Raw genomic sequence first — 17,898 nt, 5'->3', positions numbered from 1 at the left:
CTAATATAAAGATAATCATAACGGCACTGCGTAATGACAGATAAGAGGCAGCTTTAAAAAAAAAAAAAAAAAAAAAAAAACCCAAACTGGTTTCAAAATGAGGATGACTCGTTCACAGTGGTGAGTTTACACAGTTGTCAGCTGTGTAAGTGAAAAGTCAGAAAGAGAGTCAGACTGGAGCACTGGCAGGTTCTCATATGCATTGTGATCACTGTCATCATCATTAGCGCTGAAACAATTCGTCGATTAAACGATTAGTCATTGCCAAAGATTCCCTGGTTTCACCTCCTCTAATGTGAGAATTTGTTTTTCTTAGAACAGAAGTTAGATTCATTAATTAAATGACTTATTCACTGACGATAAAAATAATTCTTAGTTGCAGTCATCATCATCATCATCATCATCATCATCATCATCCGACTAATGAAATGTAGGCCACAGGCAACTGCCTCAGGTCACCAGACCTCCTGGCTGACTAAATGTCAACTGGTGAGTTGTGCAATATCCAGTGGTGTTGAAGCCTTAAGGTGGATCCTGCTTTATTACCTGATCTTGAAGATGTCTGGAAAAGGGTGTGGAAAACGGCTTATATGTTGCATATCTGTAAAGTAATATATTTAATCCAATCATCACACCGTCATGGGTTCATATTTTATACACGTTTAACATTATTCACGCCATCCCTGGCCCTGTCGTTCTCCTCCCCGACCAGTAGTGGTTCTCAACCTTTCCTGCTGCTCTGTAGCCAGCAGACAAAATCACCTGCAGGCCCACCTCAGCCCCCATAATTAGTCACTTAGTATATAAATCAGTCCATCAGCTCACACTCTTTGTCACAAAACAGACTGGCTAGTGTGCTTCATAGCCTCACCTGTTTTTGGTTTTTTATCTGCCTGCTTCCTTTTTGGACTTACCCTCCCTTGCTGAATGCCTATGTACTGCCAAGCTTGTGTTTGAACGCATACCAAGTGAACCGCCTTCTTTTTTTCTTTTTTTTTTTCTTTTCTTACTTACTGTCCCTCTGTGTCCTGCTTTTAGGTCCCCACCGCAACTTACGCCAATATTGCCACACACACACCAAATCTGGGACTGCGTAATGATCTAGCATAGAAAAACCGTACAGATATTTTGACTTGTCATAGCAGGAAAAGCACGGGTGAAACCAATACCCAGTAAATCATTCCAGCGACTCTTGGACTGCTAATGGGATACATTTTTTGCATTTTTTATTACTCATGGTATCACCTACTATGCTTGCAATGACTATTTGTGTAACAGCATTGCAAAAGGATTTACCAGGTTCTTTCAGTAGAAATTTAAAATATACTATAACAAATTTCCCATTTTGACAGATGGAATCATGATGATACACGTAGAATCTTCCATTTTATGAGGAAGTGATCTTTTCTCGGTTGCTTATATAAACCATCCACCCAGTTTTACATGTGTATGTGCAGTACTGTGCAAAGGTTTTAGGCATCTTTGATAATTAGTTTCTTATCCATCATGCAGTGCCATCAGGGAGGCTTCTGATTGGTCCCAAATTCATTCTGACGCATGACAACGATCCAAAACATACAGCCAACGTCATAAAGAATTATCTACAGCGACAAGAAGAACAAGGAGTCCTGCAGCAGATCGTCTGGCCTCCGCAGAGCCCAGATCTCAACATCGTGGAGTCAGCCTGGGATCACATGAAGAGACAGAAGACACTGAGACAGCCTAAATCCACAGAAGAACTGTGGCAAGTTCTCCCGGATGCTTGGAACAACCTACTTGCCAGGAACTGGTGCTGTTTTAAAGGCAAAGGGTGGTCACAACAAATATCGATTTAGTTTTTGTCTGTTTTTTTGCACTTTGTATGAAGTCAGTTAATAAAGAAAAACTCTTCATGGCATTCTTTTTGAAAGTAACCTCACCTTACTGTTAGTTCCTAGAACTTTTGCACGGTACTGTAGGCTGCCAAAGTTGGCTGGGCCAATAAAGTTTTATATTTTGCTAATCCAGTCCTTTGCAGCATGCATAATGCAAAAGGTCACATCAGTATGCACTAAGACTGACCCCTATTGGTAGCGTACTGCTACTGAAGCCAGAAGTTATATTTATTAAATATGATAATCAACACAGTCGTTCCTTTTCTTTCCTTCTTTCTTTCTTTCTTTCTTTCTCTGTGGTTTAATTTTGAAATAATCTGCCTAAAGTTTGGAAAGGTTTCCCTTTGGCTTTCACTCTCACCCTCGGATTAGTGTGTCAGGCAGTATTTACTGCTAAACTGTGCGAAAACAAAGGCAGTTGCCACAGTTTACATGGATGTGTTTGGTCATAGATGATTAAGGTTATTGGCAAGGCAGCGGTTGGGGTTGGGGTTGGGGTTGGGGCCTGTCTGTCATTGAGAAGCAGATCCGATTTGTGCAACGCTGCCTCAGTGTAGAAAGTCTGGGCTCTCCGCAGTGTTTATAGGCTGGTTCATTGTTGATAATCCGTCAATCTTCAAGTCCAAGGGGGAGAGGTCAGTGTGGCTAGCATAGCAGGCTGCGCTGCAGAACCATCCAGGAAGTCATCAAAGTAGTTAAATAACATCACTTTCACTTTGTTTTTTTCTACAGTAAAGCTGAAACAACGGTATGAGTTCGGCCGCGTCTCTGGTAAGATGCAAATTACCTACCTGCCTTTGGCATGACCCTGTACTGCACAAAAACATTAGCTTGCTAGCTGCTTTCGCTTTAGCCTCGCCATCGTTTTCCCTCAGCTAACTGTTAGCCGTCATGCTAATATTGTTTGCTGACAGCTCTCACTGTACCAAAGACACAACAACATACCCGGCGTTAGCTGTAGGTCAGCCTGTTATCTTTTTTTGTTTAGTTAAAAATCGCTGACATTACTGCGAATTAATGTATTTACCCTGACACGGGCTAACCAGCTACTGAAAACTTCATGAACCCACATTAACTTAGAATTGGAGAGTTTAAAGGCGAAGCTGCAGGTCAGCCCCAGTGGTGTTTACTGAAGGACGAACAAAAAGAAATAAATATATCAAGCTGTAGTCCACGCTAAAACACAGCTAATGGTTATTGGGCGATAATATTCACATGAGTTAAGGCTAAAGGCAACAACTAAATGTTCTCACCAACGTCTATTGTAAAGCAGTTATAAATTAACATTGTTATTAATAATTTTAAAATGTCTATTATAAAAACCCAGTTTACTCACAGTTGTCAGACATTAATCAAAGCAGAGCTACCTCATAAAATAATAGTAACATATTGAATAACAGCAACAGCAAATTTAAATAGTTATATAAATGCAGTAGTAGATAGACAGCTGTAAAATTCTTAATTACCATTAAACAGTTGAAAACCTAAGGTAACCCTAAAGAAAGCTTAGTCGTTAGGCTATACTGAAAAAGTCCCTTTGAATGTTATTGAAGTAATGAAGACATTATGAGCCACATAAACTGTACTGCAGTAAGCCTTTGTTTTTGCAATCACTGATTAGGGGGAAACAGCCACAAAGGTAGTTTGGTCAACCATTGTTTACAGGGTTTTTTTTGTTTTGTGTTTTTTTTTTTTTTTTTAGAGAGCTGCTCAGTGGTCTGTGTTTAATTTTGTTTTGCAGACAATTGGGGAGTTATTCCTCGTCCTCAGTGAGATGGGTTTCACAGAGGAACAGATCCAGGCGGCCGTGCAGGCAGGGCACTTTTCTGTGCCAGAGGCAGCTGAGTGGTGAGTTGATCCAGCACTTTCTCTCAGTTCCATGTGGCTATTACCGTTCAGTAACGTCCTTTTCATTTCCAAAAGACAACACCCTTCAGTAAATGCTGTGTCCCTCTATCATATGTTAATAGGCTCTTACAGGGTCAGTATCCAAGGCACAGGTTGGTCAAGCAGTCATCACAGCCAGTTGAAACAGCATTTTCTGCTTTCAACCCACCCAAAGAGGCAGCAAGCACTTCAGAGTCACATACATCTCCCACTGAAAGTAGAGGTATGGCACCAAGAAGTTTTGACTATACAGTATCAGAGTTGTTTGCTTATTTCAGTGCATCAATCGGACAAGATCTGGAGTTCGGTTAAGGAAATGCTTTGTAGTTATTTAGCCTTGTAAAGACTGTTTGCTTTTAAATATAGTGTGATATGTCAGTATATTCCATAATTGTAATATCCTATAAATATAACTTTGCTATCATATCAATGGACTATTGAAAGTGGCCAAAAGAAAGGGATTGGTTTAGTATGCAAACTTATCTCATTAGACTGTCTCTGACTTTAACAGTTTGCCCTTCATTGGTGCTGAGACCGTCACAATCCTGCACCCTGTCCCCCGAACCACTACCAGTTGAGTCGCGCATCAAACAAGACAAGAGTGACTTTGAAGAGCAAGAAAGACAACGTGTCGCTCAGGAAGCCAGAGCTGAGAGAAGACAAAAGAAACAGGTCAGCAGAAGTGAAAAGAAGGACCTCTGGTACCAAACAGTGCTAACTCAGCTGGACTGGCAATTTGTTTGTCATTGCATGGAGAACAGCATCTTTTAAGCCAAGTGTCTGATTCCTAATCTGAGAAGAGAACATCTCGTCTTATGTGTTTTGTACTGACAGGAGCGCGAATTGGTGTTAAAGCGGATAGCCGAGGATCGGAGGAGCTTGCAGGAGAAGATCCAGACCAGCGCTGCCACAGAGACGTCTCCTCCCAGTGGCCAAGGGCAGAAGCTTGGGGGAAAGATTCAGACAAATGTTGACAACAACTGCGTCCTCATGGTGAGGCTATGAAAAACCTTTTCTTTTGTTCTGATTGCGTGCTTGAGAATTATAAACAGTCAAATTAAAGAATTGTAGTTGTTTAAAACTAATTTTTTTGTGTTTTGCTGCAGATTCGGTTGCCATCTGGTGAGTCAATACGTGAACGCTTCCCAGCTGATGCCCCTCTGCGCAGCGTCATGGAGCACATCACCGGCCGTCACCCCTCCCTACCCTCCTTTTCTCTCCTTCAGGGTTTCCCTCGGAAACGCTTTGGGGAGGCAGAGCTTGCTTGCTCACTGCGCTCTCTTGGCCTCACACCCAACGCTGCACTGTGCATTCAGACCACTCCTCCAGAAACACCTCAGGATCCACCGAGTCCTGCAGATCCATCACTAGCAGGAAACAATGAGACATCTCCATGTGCTTTGCCTCCTCAGCCTCATATCCCTGTCCAGGAGGGGGCAGGGGGACAGGACCCTTTTCTACCCCCTCCACTACCCAACCAGCTGTGGGAAGAGGCAGCGAATTATGCGGGGATCCCCGGAGTTGCTCCTTCACTGTCTGGGCCGTCTCACTTCTGGGGTAAGTAAGACATTTTTAAAAAATTAATTTTTTTAATTTCAGTTTAATTTTTGTTTTTAAAAAACAAACAAACAAAAAAAAACGCCTTGGATATTAAAATTTACAATCAGATTTTCTGTTGTGCCTCACAAATGTTTTTTTTTTCATCAAAGCTTCTTTGTTGTGTATTAGTCATGTAGAAAAACAGAAAGTGGAGGACCTGCTGGTTCTGGAAGTATTTTTCATATTTTTCTTCTAATTAAATCCTCAATATTATTTAACATAGAAACATCAAAGTTTCCCAGACAATGTAATGATTCTATAAGCTTAAGTTATGACCAGCCATTTTAATTATTTAATGTCTCTAAATACTACAATACCTCCGCCACCTTTGCAGTGAATCAGAGCAGTAGCAAATTCAACACGCTTCACTGTTGCGTCGGGAACAAAACATGGTGCCATAGTTGCTGAATTCTTCCAAAATTGACCCATATTCTGACAGTGAATTAATTCCAGATGCAGATTGTGTTTTCAGTTTTCCTCATAAATATATAGTTTGGCTTCCAATCGCAATTAGCGAGTAAAATTCCCTGAATTTTAAACTCAATGATTGAATGTTTCTTGCCAATTGGGAGTTGTACTTAACTTCTCGCCATACGTTGTAATGCAAACAGGCTTGTACCTTTTGACTTTTTACCAAAGAACACATATTTTCTTAGGCTGTTGTTCAATCTTTGTACTGATGATTCAACTGGGAGGGTTTAATTACCCTCCAGGCCATAGAAGTGCTCTTACTTTGAGTCACCCAACATTGTTTATTAGCACAACCTTAGGTGACTCTTTCTTCTGGAACATTATAGCTCTTCCCAGTTTGCACTATCTGCTCAATTACTTCAACAAACAAGAAAGTGGATTATTACTTACACATTATTTAGATAGCTGTTTAGTCACTGGATGACATATCTGGTGCTCAACAGGGCGAGGTCAGAGGTTGGTTCCTGGTAATGCCGAGGAAGCTGCTGGCATAGAGGAAGATGAGGAGGAACAAGAAGGAGAAGAAGAACCACCTCACATGCTTAACGGTACTGCTCCGTTTGTCTGGGGTTGTTGCGGCCACTTCATCCCTCCCTTGACCTACATTGTGCTTTTTTTTTTCCTCCCCTTTCTCCTCCCCTCTTCATGTTTCCATGTGTTTCCAATTTTTTTCATCCACATAGAACTTTTTGTTCTCTCATGTCAGAAAGAGATGATCCTGGCTCCTCACTTCCAGCTCGTGGAGTAACTTTCATTCAGTTTCATACTGTACATTGCATTAGTTTCCCAATGTACAGAACATTAGACTGACTGCCCTAGTAATGTAGGTCATATGTAAGAAAGATTAGGATTAGGAAAATTGTAGGTGAATGCCCCTTTATGTCAAACATACAGTACACAGGGTCAGAACTGCTGAGTCCCACCAGTGAGAACTGAGTTCGCTAAAAGCTCACCGCCGGACAGCCAATCATATTCGCACTTTGAGAGCATGTGGTTGTGAAAAAGAGTGAAAATAGCTTATTCACAGTCGAAGCTAGTCATAAGAGAATCAGAGATCCAGAACAAAAGATGCTGATTAGAGGTATGGGATTTAAAATTGCAATTTTTTTACTGCAAAGACAGTAAAATGGCTCGTGGGATTTTATACTAACAGGCTTGTGACTTGCATGGACTTATTGGGCTAATTTTAATGTCACCGACTCTTTTTAGTTTATGGTTGGTGGTATTAAAATATCCTTATGAATTACAGTTGTCACTTGTGTGATTTTCACAGGAATGCCAAGGCTGCCTTTCTTTCCTGAGAACAGGTTTCGAGGAGGATTTGAGCCTAGACACCACTGGCCAGAGCAAGGCAATCGACTCAGGTGGGTGTCTAGACAGAGTGGCACTAATGTAATGTAAGAATTTTAATGATTTATGGAATACAGTTAAATTAAAAAATATATACTAGGACAGATTTTAAATTGTGTTGCAGCTAGTTGTAATGTATCCTCCTAAAAGCACTACTGCACCAGGGGTGTGGCCCTGACAAAATTCAACTCTGGTGGAAAATAAAGGGTTGTAATGTTAGTCCAACGAATTCCATAACAAGACTGACAGTCTACAACCATGCTACCGGCTCTGTGAGGCTGTATCTAGGCACAGTGATGTTTTGATCTAAACACTAATGTCAGTATGCTGACATGTTGATGCTAAACAAGTGTTTACCTTGTTCGCCATCTTAGTTTAGTTTGTTAAAAGGCTGATATTTGATGAAGCACAGCTGAGGCTGATGAGAATGTCATTAGTTTAGCAGGTATGTGGTCATAAATTGAAATACTGGCCAAACAAAAAATTTTAGAGTGCAGTATACGTGGCTGTACTCACATAATTCGACCGTGAAATATTTTATGTTTATATTAAAATGCAGTATATGTGTGAAAGACAGTTGTGTGTGTGTGTGTTTCAGGGAGGGTCCAGCAGAAGACCCAGCTGAGCCTGAGGATGCAGGGGGTCGGGTGGCGCCGGAGGCTGCAGGCCTGGCTGCAGTGGAGCGTCTTCAAAGAGCTGCACAGCAAGAAGACCCCCGTGCCTCCCAGGGACAGCCATCACCACCTAAAAGACCCTTCAGGACACCTAGCGTGCCACCCCTATGTGCCTTGGCTACCCGTGCAACTGTGCACCTCATGACTGGTGAGAGACCACTTAGAATATCCAGTTGTAAGACTCACCGTTTTTCCAGAAAATGCGGCTCGTTGCTTTGTTGACTCACTGTGGTCTTTCTCGGCTCTGTCTCTACTCGGTCAGCTCCAAGTATGCAGTACAGCAGCAGTCTGGCATGCCTGACCCCGGAGCTAGCAGAGCTTCTGCTCAACCACATGTCCCGTGAAAGGCTCCTTCGTCCACGCACCCTGGAGCTCTTCTTTGGCTGCCCATTGCAGAAGTTTGTTCTTAACTGCTACCCTTACTCCACCAACGAGCTCCTGCGGCAGTTAAGAGGATTTACAGCGCTGAAACATCTGAGTCTGGTCAACTCACCTCTCATCACTGGTATGAAGTTTTTTCCTAGGACTGTTTCTTTTATAAACTTTTGCAACGAGCTTGGTCAATGTCTGTGCTGTTTCACTTTAATCTGCTAAACTTTTTCCGTCTAGACTCTGGTCTGTCGATCCTGTCCAGCCTGGTCAGACTCCAGTACCTCAACCTGGCTTCCTGCAGCAAACTGACTGACTCCTGTTTGCAGCATATCAGAGGTAGGGTTTCCTGCAAACCATCTTGTGAACGAGGCTCAGACTGTTATTACATGGGGATAACACATTATGTAACACCACTTTACTGGCAATTACAATACCTTGCAAGAATGCCAGATCCCAACATAAGCTGCTCTATGTTAAGTACTTGTATTTATTGTTAAATAGGGTTTTGCCTTTATGATTTTCTCACATATCAAAGTATTTTCCTTCTTCCTGTGTCTTCAAGGTTTGAAGAGTCTGTGTTTCCTGTCCCTGGACCAGACCAAAGTGACCGATGCTGGAATGGTGCTATATCTCCAGTCAGCTCCGTCCTGCCTCTCTCAGCTCAGCCTGAACCAGACAGCAGTGACAGAAGCTACGTTGGTAGTCCTTCCCACCGCCGTGCCACAGCTGCGACTTCTCAGCATCAAGCAGACTAAGGTACTTCAGCCCTACTGGCACAGTCCATGCCACAATTAATGTCTCCGTGTTGTGTTTAGCTTACATAACAGCTCATATTGACTTTGTCATTAGTGTACTGTTCTCTCATTACATTTCCTGGTCTTGGTGTGTGTTATTTTCACAGGTTGAGGATATCTCAGCTTTGGCAGAGCTGCCCAGCCTGCAGACTCTCAACCTGGACGGGACAGGCGTGACAGAGGTGTCACTGAAGTACCTCGCCACCCTCCCTGCCCTGTCTTCCCTCAGTTTGGCAGGAATTCCTGTCGCTGATGGCAATCACGCCCTGCAGATCATCTCAGGTCCATAACTGGGAAGGAGCATATATACAGAATATACAAAGTGAAACAAAATGCCCCAAGTCTGTGTTGTATTTCCTCCCAGGTCTAAAGTTGACTCACCTCACCCTCCCTGGACGCCATTCTGTGAATGACAGTGGGTTGTCATACCTCTCTGATCTGTCTCTGCTCTCAGAGCTGGATTTGACGGACTACACACAAGTTACAGACCAGGGAGTCAAACAGCTCTCCACCATGACTAGGTCATTCCCATACTTTTTAACGGGTGTACTGTACTTTACAATACTGTTCTGCCTTACGTATTACATCCAAACATTCGTTTTAGTACGATTACAACAGAAATGTTGACAAGAATATCGTGTTTATTCTGTGTAGGTTGAAGAAGCTGTCACTCAGCAACACTCAGGTAACAGATGCAGGGCTTCCCTCTCTGCGCGGCCTGCAGGAGCTGCAGGAGCTGTGTCTGGACCGTACGGCAGTCACTAGCCGAGGAGTGGCTGAACTCATCGTCTGTTTGCCACACCTCCAGGTGAATTCACTGGTGGAATCTGTCTGTTTGACTGAGCATGGGCTTAATTTGAACCCTTATGTGATGATTTCTTTGGTTTAACTCATTGGGTATCACATTTAACACTGGTTTTTAATTTATCCTAGGGTTACCCTGGTCATATTAGGCTTTTAATGCGCCTAAGGGGTCAGGGGTCATTACAGAGCTAACAGCCGTTACTTGACATACTAGAATTCCCCCTACCACCAGCTTTCAAAATCAAAGGTTGACCCTTGGCTCGAACCTGTGATCACACGTCCACCCTTCTCTTTTTTCCGACTTATTTTCTTTACCCAACATTTGCCTGTATCGGTAATAAAAGGTATTGGTAAAAAATTAGGTTATTTTTTTGCATGATATTGTGTTTTTCTGCATTTTTCAGGTGTTGGGGTTAGCCAGCACTCAGGTGGGAGACACAGTAGTGAGGAGAGGTTTGATCCATTGCAATCAGCTTGTTAAACTTAATCTCAGCCGCACACGGATCACAGACCACGGTAAGATCACACACTGCACCCACTGGCCTTTTCTTGATCTTATTCGACCTCGACAGACGTGTGAATTTTTTGCTCGCTTGCACAAATGTCAGTGTGTGTTTATGTATTTTCCTCAGGTCTGAAGTTTCTGAAACACGTGCGTCTGGCTCAGGTGAACCTGGACGGCACCGGTGTGAGTCTGATGGGCATTGCGAGCCTCCTCTCTTTCACCAACATCAGCAGCATCCGGGCCAGCAATACTCGTGCCGTACCCCCTGACGAGGTGTCAGATGAGGAGTGGGAGGCCCAGTGAGCATCAATACCTTCAGCTGGTCCACGCATTATTGTACCCGAGAGCGCCTCTGACTGCTGGTGTCCTCTCTTAGCCCCTGAAACATGCTGCCACCAGGATCGCCTGGAAACAGCAAAACCGAAACACTCTTTCGACTTACACCATTTCAACTGCAGGTAGTGCCACTAATCTGTCAATCACGCACACTAAGTTGAAACCTTAAACGGGAGCCTTGTATTAAACAATTAGGCTGTTTTCAATGTTTACATATAACTAATCAGTCAGTATTTACTTGCATATACTGCAGCCCTTTGTCTCTGGAAAAGTTTACTTGACAAACTTCATAGCTTTAAAGCTTTATGTGCAGCTTTATAGGTTGGAGATAACTCTGTTTCTCCTGGTTGGCACTTTTTGAGGGGACTGGCAGAAATATACTTTATGTTGGAAATGTAACATATAACACAGCATGTATTTAAAGACTGTACTGACTGATAGACTGATTTGTCTACATAGTAAATGACAGCCTAATTAACAAATTGTCAATCCAACCAAATATGGTTGTTGATGTTTTGGAGCGATGTGAAGGCAGATAATGTCTTCCAATCATGGTTCTGCCACTTAATTATGGAATTAACATTGGATTTTGAGCTGTATTCATTTCATATTGTATTTACCAGAAGAATGAATTGCCAGCTGGGAAGACAGTTGTTAGCTTGAATATTTGATGGCATTGTGATGGTACACTGACATCAGCTGTCCAAGATCTAAACTATAGCTTGACCAGTACTTGGTTTTGGAAGCTCATACCTATATTGATGCTTGAGTTACAGAACTTTGATAATGGTGATGGCCTACTGATGATAAAAATCTAGAGTTAAACACCGTAATACAATAGGCTCTGTGGAAGAAAGGCAAAAGATGTTTGGCAGCTGTCAGCTTATGAGTGGCTTTAGATTCACCAAAAAGCTTTGGATGCGTGTTTCCCATTTAACACGAATTCCCAACACCACATTTCCATTCCAGTTTTTCCTGAACACAGCTTTTGTAAGGGGCTCTAGAAAAATATGGCAGACTTAAGAATTCATTATGACTTTATTACTTTTGGAATTGCACCTGTATGGATGTTAGGTGACAGGTGGCTTGCTGAATATTAATAATTTCTTAACTGCATCCTGGAGATGCATTGGCCTCAGTTGATGTTTTGTAAATGGCTTTAAGATTAACTACTTTTATTATTGTTAGTTTGCCAATAACTGTCTATTTTTGGACAGCCTAGCCATTCTCAGTAACCAGGACAACTGGGTGAGCAGCATACACAGTGTAGTGACCGTAATATGAGGTAGGATCTATGCAGCCATGGGGCTCAAGTCAGAATCCAAAGCAACTTCTTATCACTTCTTTTGTCCTCTTGTTTACAGAGATTTAAAATAGTTTATTTTCCCTGAAGGCTTTTCATTTGTGGAGACAAGCAAGGTATTCATTTTGTTTAAAATGAAAAATAAAGTCTTCTCAATCTAATTAAACTGTTTTTAATGTTCTGTTTATTCAGACAAACCTTTATTGCATTCCATTGTTAAATAAGGCAGAACTGCTTTTACACGAAAAAAGTCAACTTTTAAATATCATAAAATATGACCTAAAAGCTGCTGCATACATGTTGGGATAAAACAGAACATTTGGAAAAATAAAACTTTTCTATGAAGACAGCACAATGGAATGCATTCCAAAATGCACTGAGATGCTTCGGGTGAATCAGCCAATCAGAGTGCAGCCTGAGGTGAAAGGGGAGAAGGGACTGGGTTGGGTTCAGCACGGTGCAGCACTGTCAAACCAAGATGGAAATACAGTACGACATGTAGAAGAGATGTGTCCAATAAGATGCATAAGGGATTGTTTCGGTTCTTGTTAGGACAACTCCTGTAAAGCAAACCCAGCTAATCCCTTCAGGAGTTTGCAGGTCAAATGCATGATGCAAAGATAAAGGAGTGGCTCAGAATGTGAAGTTTTAGATGTCATGCGCTTGCTGCTTCTCAATCTTTGATTTCAAGTGCTCCTTATATGCCAGGATGTCCCTATTCCACTTTGTGATGGTTTGACTCTCACACACCCAGATCTCCTGAGCCACCTGGAAGAATGAAGAAGATGATTATAATGGTGGTAGCTAAACAGGTTAACTTAAATCCTTAGGCTTACAGTGCTGTTTCTAACCAAATATTAGTTGTATTCATCAAATGATAATATGTACCTGTTGAATTAGCCTGAAGTCATGGCTAACTAGCATCATGCCGCCCTCAAACTCGTTGACGGCTTCTGCTAATGCGTCAATAGTCTCGATATCCAGGTGATTGGTGGGCTCATCAAGGAACAACATGTGAGGGTTCTGCCAGGCCAGCCAGGCAAAACACACCCGGCACTTCTGACCATCTGACAGGTTCCGGATTGGACTGACCTGGAAGACATGTCAAGAGTGAATTTAGAGGCTGCTGACAAAAAGAAGAAATTTGGCATTTTCCCCCATTGAGTATCCTCTAGATAATCTGTCATTCCCACCTGCTGTTTTCCCGTCAGGCCATAGCGACCAATGATCTTCCTCATCTCCTCCTTTTCTTTGATCTCAGGGAAACACTTCATCATGTACTCCAGAGGAGACAGGTCCAGCTCCAGCTGCTCTGTCAGGTGCTGTTACATAAGCATACATAGGGGATGTTTAATTTTACTGTACAAGCTACTTCTTGAGAAAAAGGTCTGTCAATGCTGTGAAATTTGACCTGATGGAACCATAGTGCACTGTAAAGTTTGGCTGGTCTGGTTGTTTAAGGGGTAATGCTCGTGGGAGTTAATTTTTTAAAATGAAGTTTTAGAAAAAAAAAAAGAAAAAAAAAGTGCCATCAATAGGCTCAGTGTTTTACCTGGTGATATCTGCCAATCTTGACGTGAGAATGTTTACGGATCATGCCGTCGGTGGGTAGGAGCTATGAAGAGAAAAATATCAAACTTTAATGCTCTGAAAACAACTGCAAATTGTTGCAGGACACTGGGGAACTATAAATTTACCAACCTCTCCCATCAGCAGCTTCAGCAGTGTGGATTTCCCTGCTCCATTTGGCCCCACCAGAGCCACTCGTGTATCCAAGTCAATACCAAACTCCAGGTTATTATATATGTACGGCTATAGGAAACATGAAGAGATGAGTGACACCGAGAAATAAACCCACATTTCAGTGTACAAAGCCCTGTCCATGCTGAAATATCCAATATACTCACTGTGCTGTCACTGTACTTGAAGCTCACGTTCTGAACCATGATAACAGGAGGAGGAATCTTCCCACAGGGAGGAAAATAAAATGACAGAGTCTGTGGGAGACAGAGGGATGCATCAGTATCATGACAGTACATGTATGTGTGTCCTCTAAGTTTCCAAACCACTATTACAAGCCAATCGGGAACCCACTACATCACAGTACCTTGTCATTCACAACTCTTTCAGTCAAGCCTGACGCCACCATCTTCTGCAGCGTCTTCTCTTTGCTCTGTGCCTGTCGTGCCAGTTTTGCTGAGCCGTGACCAAACCTGGCTATGTAATTCTGGAGGAGATTTAAACAGAACAATGAGTGCAAGTCTTGATTCTACCACCAGCGTAATGATTGTTTGTAGGAACATGCTTTAAAGCCTGCGACTGCTTAGAAAACAAAAGCAAACACTTCTGGGGTTTTCCCCAGGAAATTGTTTAGTTTGTGGTAGCCCACACCCTGTCACACAACCAATTTGGTTAGTAAATAACTGCCCAAGACATTAGCCACACTAAATATAATGGCTTGTGTGTGAAGTGGCACTTCTGCTCTTTTTCTCTGATGAATCAGGTATTTAAAATTAAAATATTTTTTACAACTCCCCATTACTTGCAATATAAACATTCCACCACATGGTGTCCCCCATTTACCTTCATGTGTGCTATCTGGTCCTGTTCCCAGTTGAAGCGCTTCATCTGGTTCTCTTCTAGTTCCTCTCTGGTCTTCACATACTGGTCATAGTTACCCTTAAAATAAAAATAGATTTGCATGGTCACCCCACACACCGTTGTACAGACACAATTAGTAACAGCCTAACCCCCAGTTTCCTTATTGAGTGTGATGAGATAACAGATGTCCATTCAAGATACTTTTAAGACCTTCCGTGGGATGTTAAGGCGGTTTTCTGTGATTCTTAATTTTGCTTTAAAAATATACCAGCAGTGGTTTCATCCAAGTGTTCTTACCGTGTAGTATTTCAGTTTTCTCTGATGTAAGTGGATGATGTTGGTGCACACACCGTTCAGGAAGTCTTGAGAGTGTGAGATGAGCACAAGGATTCGCTTGAACCTGACGAGAACCATCACATTGATTAATACCCAACTCCACACATACAGGATATGTGCGCATAACTGGAAGTTTTAAATAATGAACTACGGTTTGATCTTACGACTTGAGCTCTTCTTCCAACCACACACAAGCATCCAGGTCCAAGTGGTTAGTGGGCTCATCCAGCAACAGCATGAAGGGCTTGATAAACAGGGCTCTGCAAAAATAATGAATACTTATTAAAGTTTAATTTACAGAAAAACCATCATTGTGAAACTGTCTATATGTAGAACTCTTCAATTCATATATTTAACTCATATTCTCATCCTCATGTTTCTAGAGCTAACTAAACAAAAAAAAAAAAAAAAAAAAAAAATTCCAATATGGGCTACATCTCTTCAACGGGTGATACTTTTTGAGTTAGATTCCACAGTTTCACTTAGAAATGCCTTAATTTCACAGCACCTGAATATTCTGAAATAGATGAAGTTGATGCAAGAAGCAGCTCTGCCGTAAGCATTTAGCTGCACTTGGCACAAAGTAACTGATACACATTGTCACTGAATTGTGTAATACTGAGCCCCTTTGTCTTTACCTGGCCAGAGCAACACGCATCCTCCATCCTCCACTGAAGTCCTTTAGTTTCTTCTGCTGCATAGCAGTGCTGAAGCCCAAACCATGGAGGATCCGCGAGGCTCGCATCTCGGCCTTGTCTGCATCCAGCTCCTCTAGACGCTCATACAGCTCCATCAGCTTCTCACACTCAGCTATGAATGAGACACATTTACTATTAATTTCAAATCAATACAGCTACATAAAGTATATGTAAGACAGTTTTCCATGACTACTGAAAAACATGTAAGTAGTTAAAAAAAAAAAAGTTTCTAGTTTGTTATTGTATAGTATATAACATAGCTCACAGTCCTCATGGGCAAGTCTCTCTGCCTCCTTCTCTAGCATAATCCTCTGTTCATCAACCTCCATAACACACTGCAATGCCGTCTTGTCGCTGGGGGCCATCTCCCGGGTCAAGTGGTAAATATCTATGTGCTCTGGAATGGGAATCTCACGATGTCCGATGGCTGACAAAAGCATGGATTTTCCTGAAAGATAAATTTAATAAAAAAAATTGTGTTACGTGACATCAAAAATCCCACTTCTACTTTGGGGAACTGCTAAAAATGAGCATGTAATAATGTCTTAAAGTAAGTGTGGTGGATGAATAGTGAAGATAAGTGCTGTTCTTAAAGTGTGTAAAGGTTCCAGCATGTCAGGGAAGACTGTGTAGCCTTCTCAATACCTAAAACACATCTCTGAATGGAGATACTACTAATGAGAAACATCCGGTGACAGGAATAACCAGTTACCTGTGCCGTTAAGTCCGATGAGGCCATAGCGTCTGCCTGAGTTGAGCTCCAAGCTCGTGTCTGCTAACAGCTCTTGCCCATGGAAGGTGAGTGACAGGCTGCTAATGTGGACATCAGTGCTGTTGGGATGTGATGCCAGAACACCTGTCACTGCCCGCGCCTCCGTCTTCCGCAGCTCAAACTCATCCAGCTCCTTAGTTAAACTGGCAATACCTGTCAAAAACAAAAACCTCTTAACTATTTTTGCACACTTGTCAAGCTAGATATGAACTTATGGAGAGTATCTCAGGAATGATGGTTAAGATCAACCAAACCTACAATGGTAATGTTTATTCAAACATCAGTCCTCCTCTCACCATTGCTCTCTGCTCCATTACGCTGGGTCTCTGGTTGTTCACTCTCCCCATTTAACTCATCAGGTTTCTTGGTGCGCTGGCGGGCTTTGGCAGCCTCCTTCTTCTTTGCTGCCTTCTTCTTGGCCAAGTCAGATGGCATGGTTGTGCAAGGCTATTCAAGAGTTTAAAATAAGACGGGGAAAAAAAAGGACACACAGATCAACTATCTACTCTCATATAATACAATATTAGGTCAGGAAAAACATTACTTTACACAGATTTTCAGTTAGTCAAGTTTTTCACAGTTTTGGGATAAATTCAATTTGACCAATCCAAATTTTAACGATATATTTCAGGATAAAAATGAGTAACCGCTTACAGAAAGTGGCGTTAGGAGAACACTCAAGCAGCATCAAAAAGTGCCGGTGTAACTTCAACTTGCAGGTGATTTTAAGGAGGGACTAGCGTTATTAGAAGAAGGCCTAACATGGTTAACTGTACAGCCTGAAGAGCTGCGATGGTGGTGGTGGTAATGCTAACCAAGTCCGCATTTTATTTCCGTTCAGTCCCACCTGCTTGCACGTTGGGCTCTTCACATTATAAAGCCTGATAGCCCTGCTGCTAGCAGCTAACGGTAGCCGATGCCGCTAAAAATCAACGGTAAATTTGTCACTTTAGAATGATCAGTCGATGACAAAACTCAGACAATATGGTCAGAGGATTGAGCAGGAGTGTCACACTTGAGAGGCAAATCATATCAATTTTGACAAAACTGCCTGTTGACTGCGTTAGCCTTCTGGCTAAACTAACAACGGCAGCTAACTACAATTAACAGGCCTGAGCCGCTACAGCTAACTTGACGCAAGGCCCAATTAGCTACGACAACATCTGAAGGCGGCTAATTCGGCCACTAAATCACGTTTTTCAAGCCTACATTTCTTTCCAAGGTAGCCTGTGTATGTTATCCATTTCAGTCGTAGTTGTCAGGCACCGTTAATATGTCTCTTACCTAGATAATGTGTTACTGGTCTCCGGAGCACACCGACGTCTCGTGTCCTCTTTTCGCCGGGTGGATGTAGCCGCTCGCTAAACCGCCAGACGGACCATATATGGCCAAGAAGGGCGGTCAGAGTACATGAACCCACCCCCTTCTCACTGGACTGTTGTGAAATGTCAATTTATTCCTAAATTAATAGAAGATTTAATTCACAAATGGGCAAAATAGTGTAATGATTGGGTGGGACTAA

At 42.2% G+C, this 17,898-nt stretch overlaps 2 protein-coding genes across 3 annotated transcripts; one reads left to right on the top strand and one right to left on the bottom strand.

Annotated features, from left to right (window-relative positions):
• The first annotated feature begins 2,203 nt into the window (after positions 1–2,203).
• On the top strand, positions 2,204–12,111 carry si:ch73-173p19.1. 2 transcript variants are annotated; one of them, XM_040127651.1, is made up of 18 exons: positions 2,204–2,509; positions 2,607–2,645; positions 3,616–3,722; positions 3,845–3,984; positions 4,273–4,433; positions 4,596–4,754; positions 4,868–5,318; positions 6,275–6,379; positions 7,105–7,195; positions 7,780–8,003; positions 8,118–8,360; positions 8,465–8,563; positions 8,790–8,983; positions 9,129–9,303; positions 9,386–9,542; positions 9,676–9,829; positions 10,230–10,341; positions 10,458–12,111. In XM_040127651.1, the coding sequence occupies exons 2-18, from the start codon at positions 2,625–2,627 to the stop codon at positions 10,631–10,633; spliced, it is 2,769 nt and encodes a 922-aa protein (XP_039983585.1). In that variant the 5' UTR covers positions 2,204–2,509; positions 2,607–2,624; the 3' UTR covers positions 10,634–12,111. The 2 variants fall into 2 exon arrangements, with proteins under 2 accessions (XP_039983585.1, XP_039983584.1); XM_040127650.1 differs by having other exon boundaries at positions 2,204–2,645.
• A 19-nt stretch (positions 12,112–12,130) lies between these two features.
• On the bottom strand, positions 12,131–17,792 carry abcf2b (ATP-binding cassette, sub-family F (GCN20), member 2b). Its single transcript, XM_040127653.1, has 15 exons — positions 17,661–17,792; positions 16,673–16,823; positions 16,317–16,529; positions 15,870–16,052; positions 15,545–15,716; positions 15,071–15,166; positions 14,868–14,970; positions 14,553–14,648; positions 14,077–14,196; positions 13,877–13,966; positions 13,671–13,781; positions 13,522–13,584; positions 13,163–13,291; positions 12,858–13,061; positions 12,131–12,737 (listed from the first exon to the last, which is right to left on the bottom strand). The coding sequence occupies exons 2-15, from the start codon at positions 16,809–16,811 to the stop codon at positions 12,618–12,620; spliced, it is 1,839 nt and encodes a 612-aa protein (XP_039983587.1). The 5' UTR covers positions 16,812–16,823; positions 17,661–17,792; the 3' UTR covers positions 12,131–12,617.
• Between the last annotated feature and the right edge of the window lie 106 nt (positions 17,793–17,898).

Source organism: Xiphias gladius, chromosome 5, assembly GCF_016859285.1.
Source record: "Xiphias gladius isolate SHS-SW01 ecotype Sanya breed wild chromosome 5, ASM1685928v1, whole genome shotgun sequence".
NCBI classification, from domain to species: domain Eukaryota; kingdom Metazoa; phylum Chordata; class Actinopteri; order Istiophoriformes; family Xiphiidae; genus Xiphias; species Xiphias gladius.
Note: the sequence above shows the minus strand (reverse complement) of the source record. Positions and strands in the feature narration are given on the sequence as shown.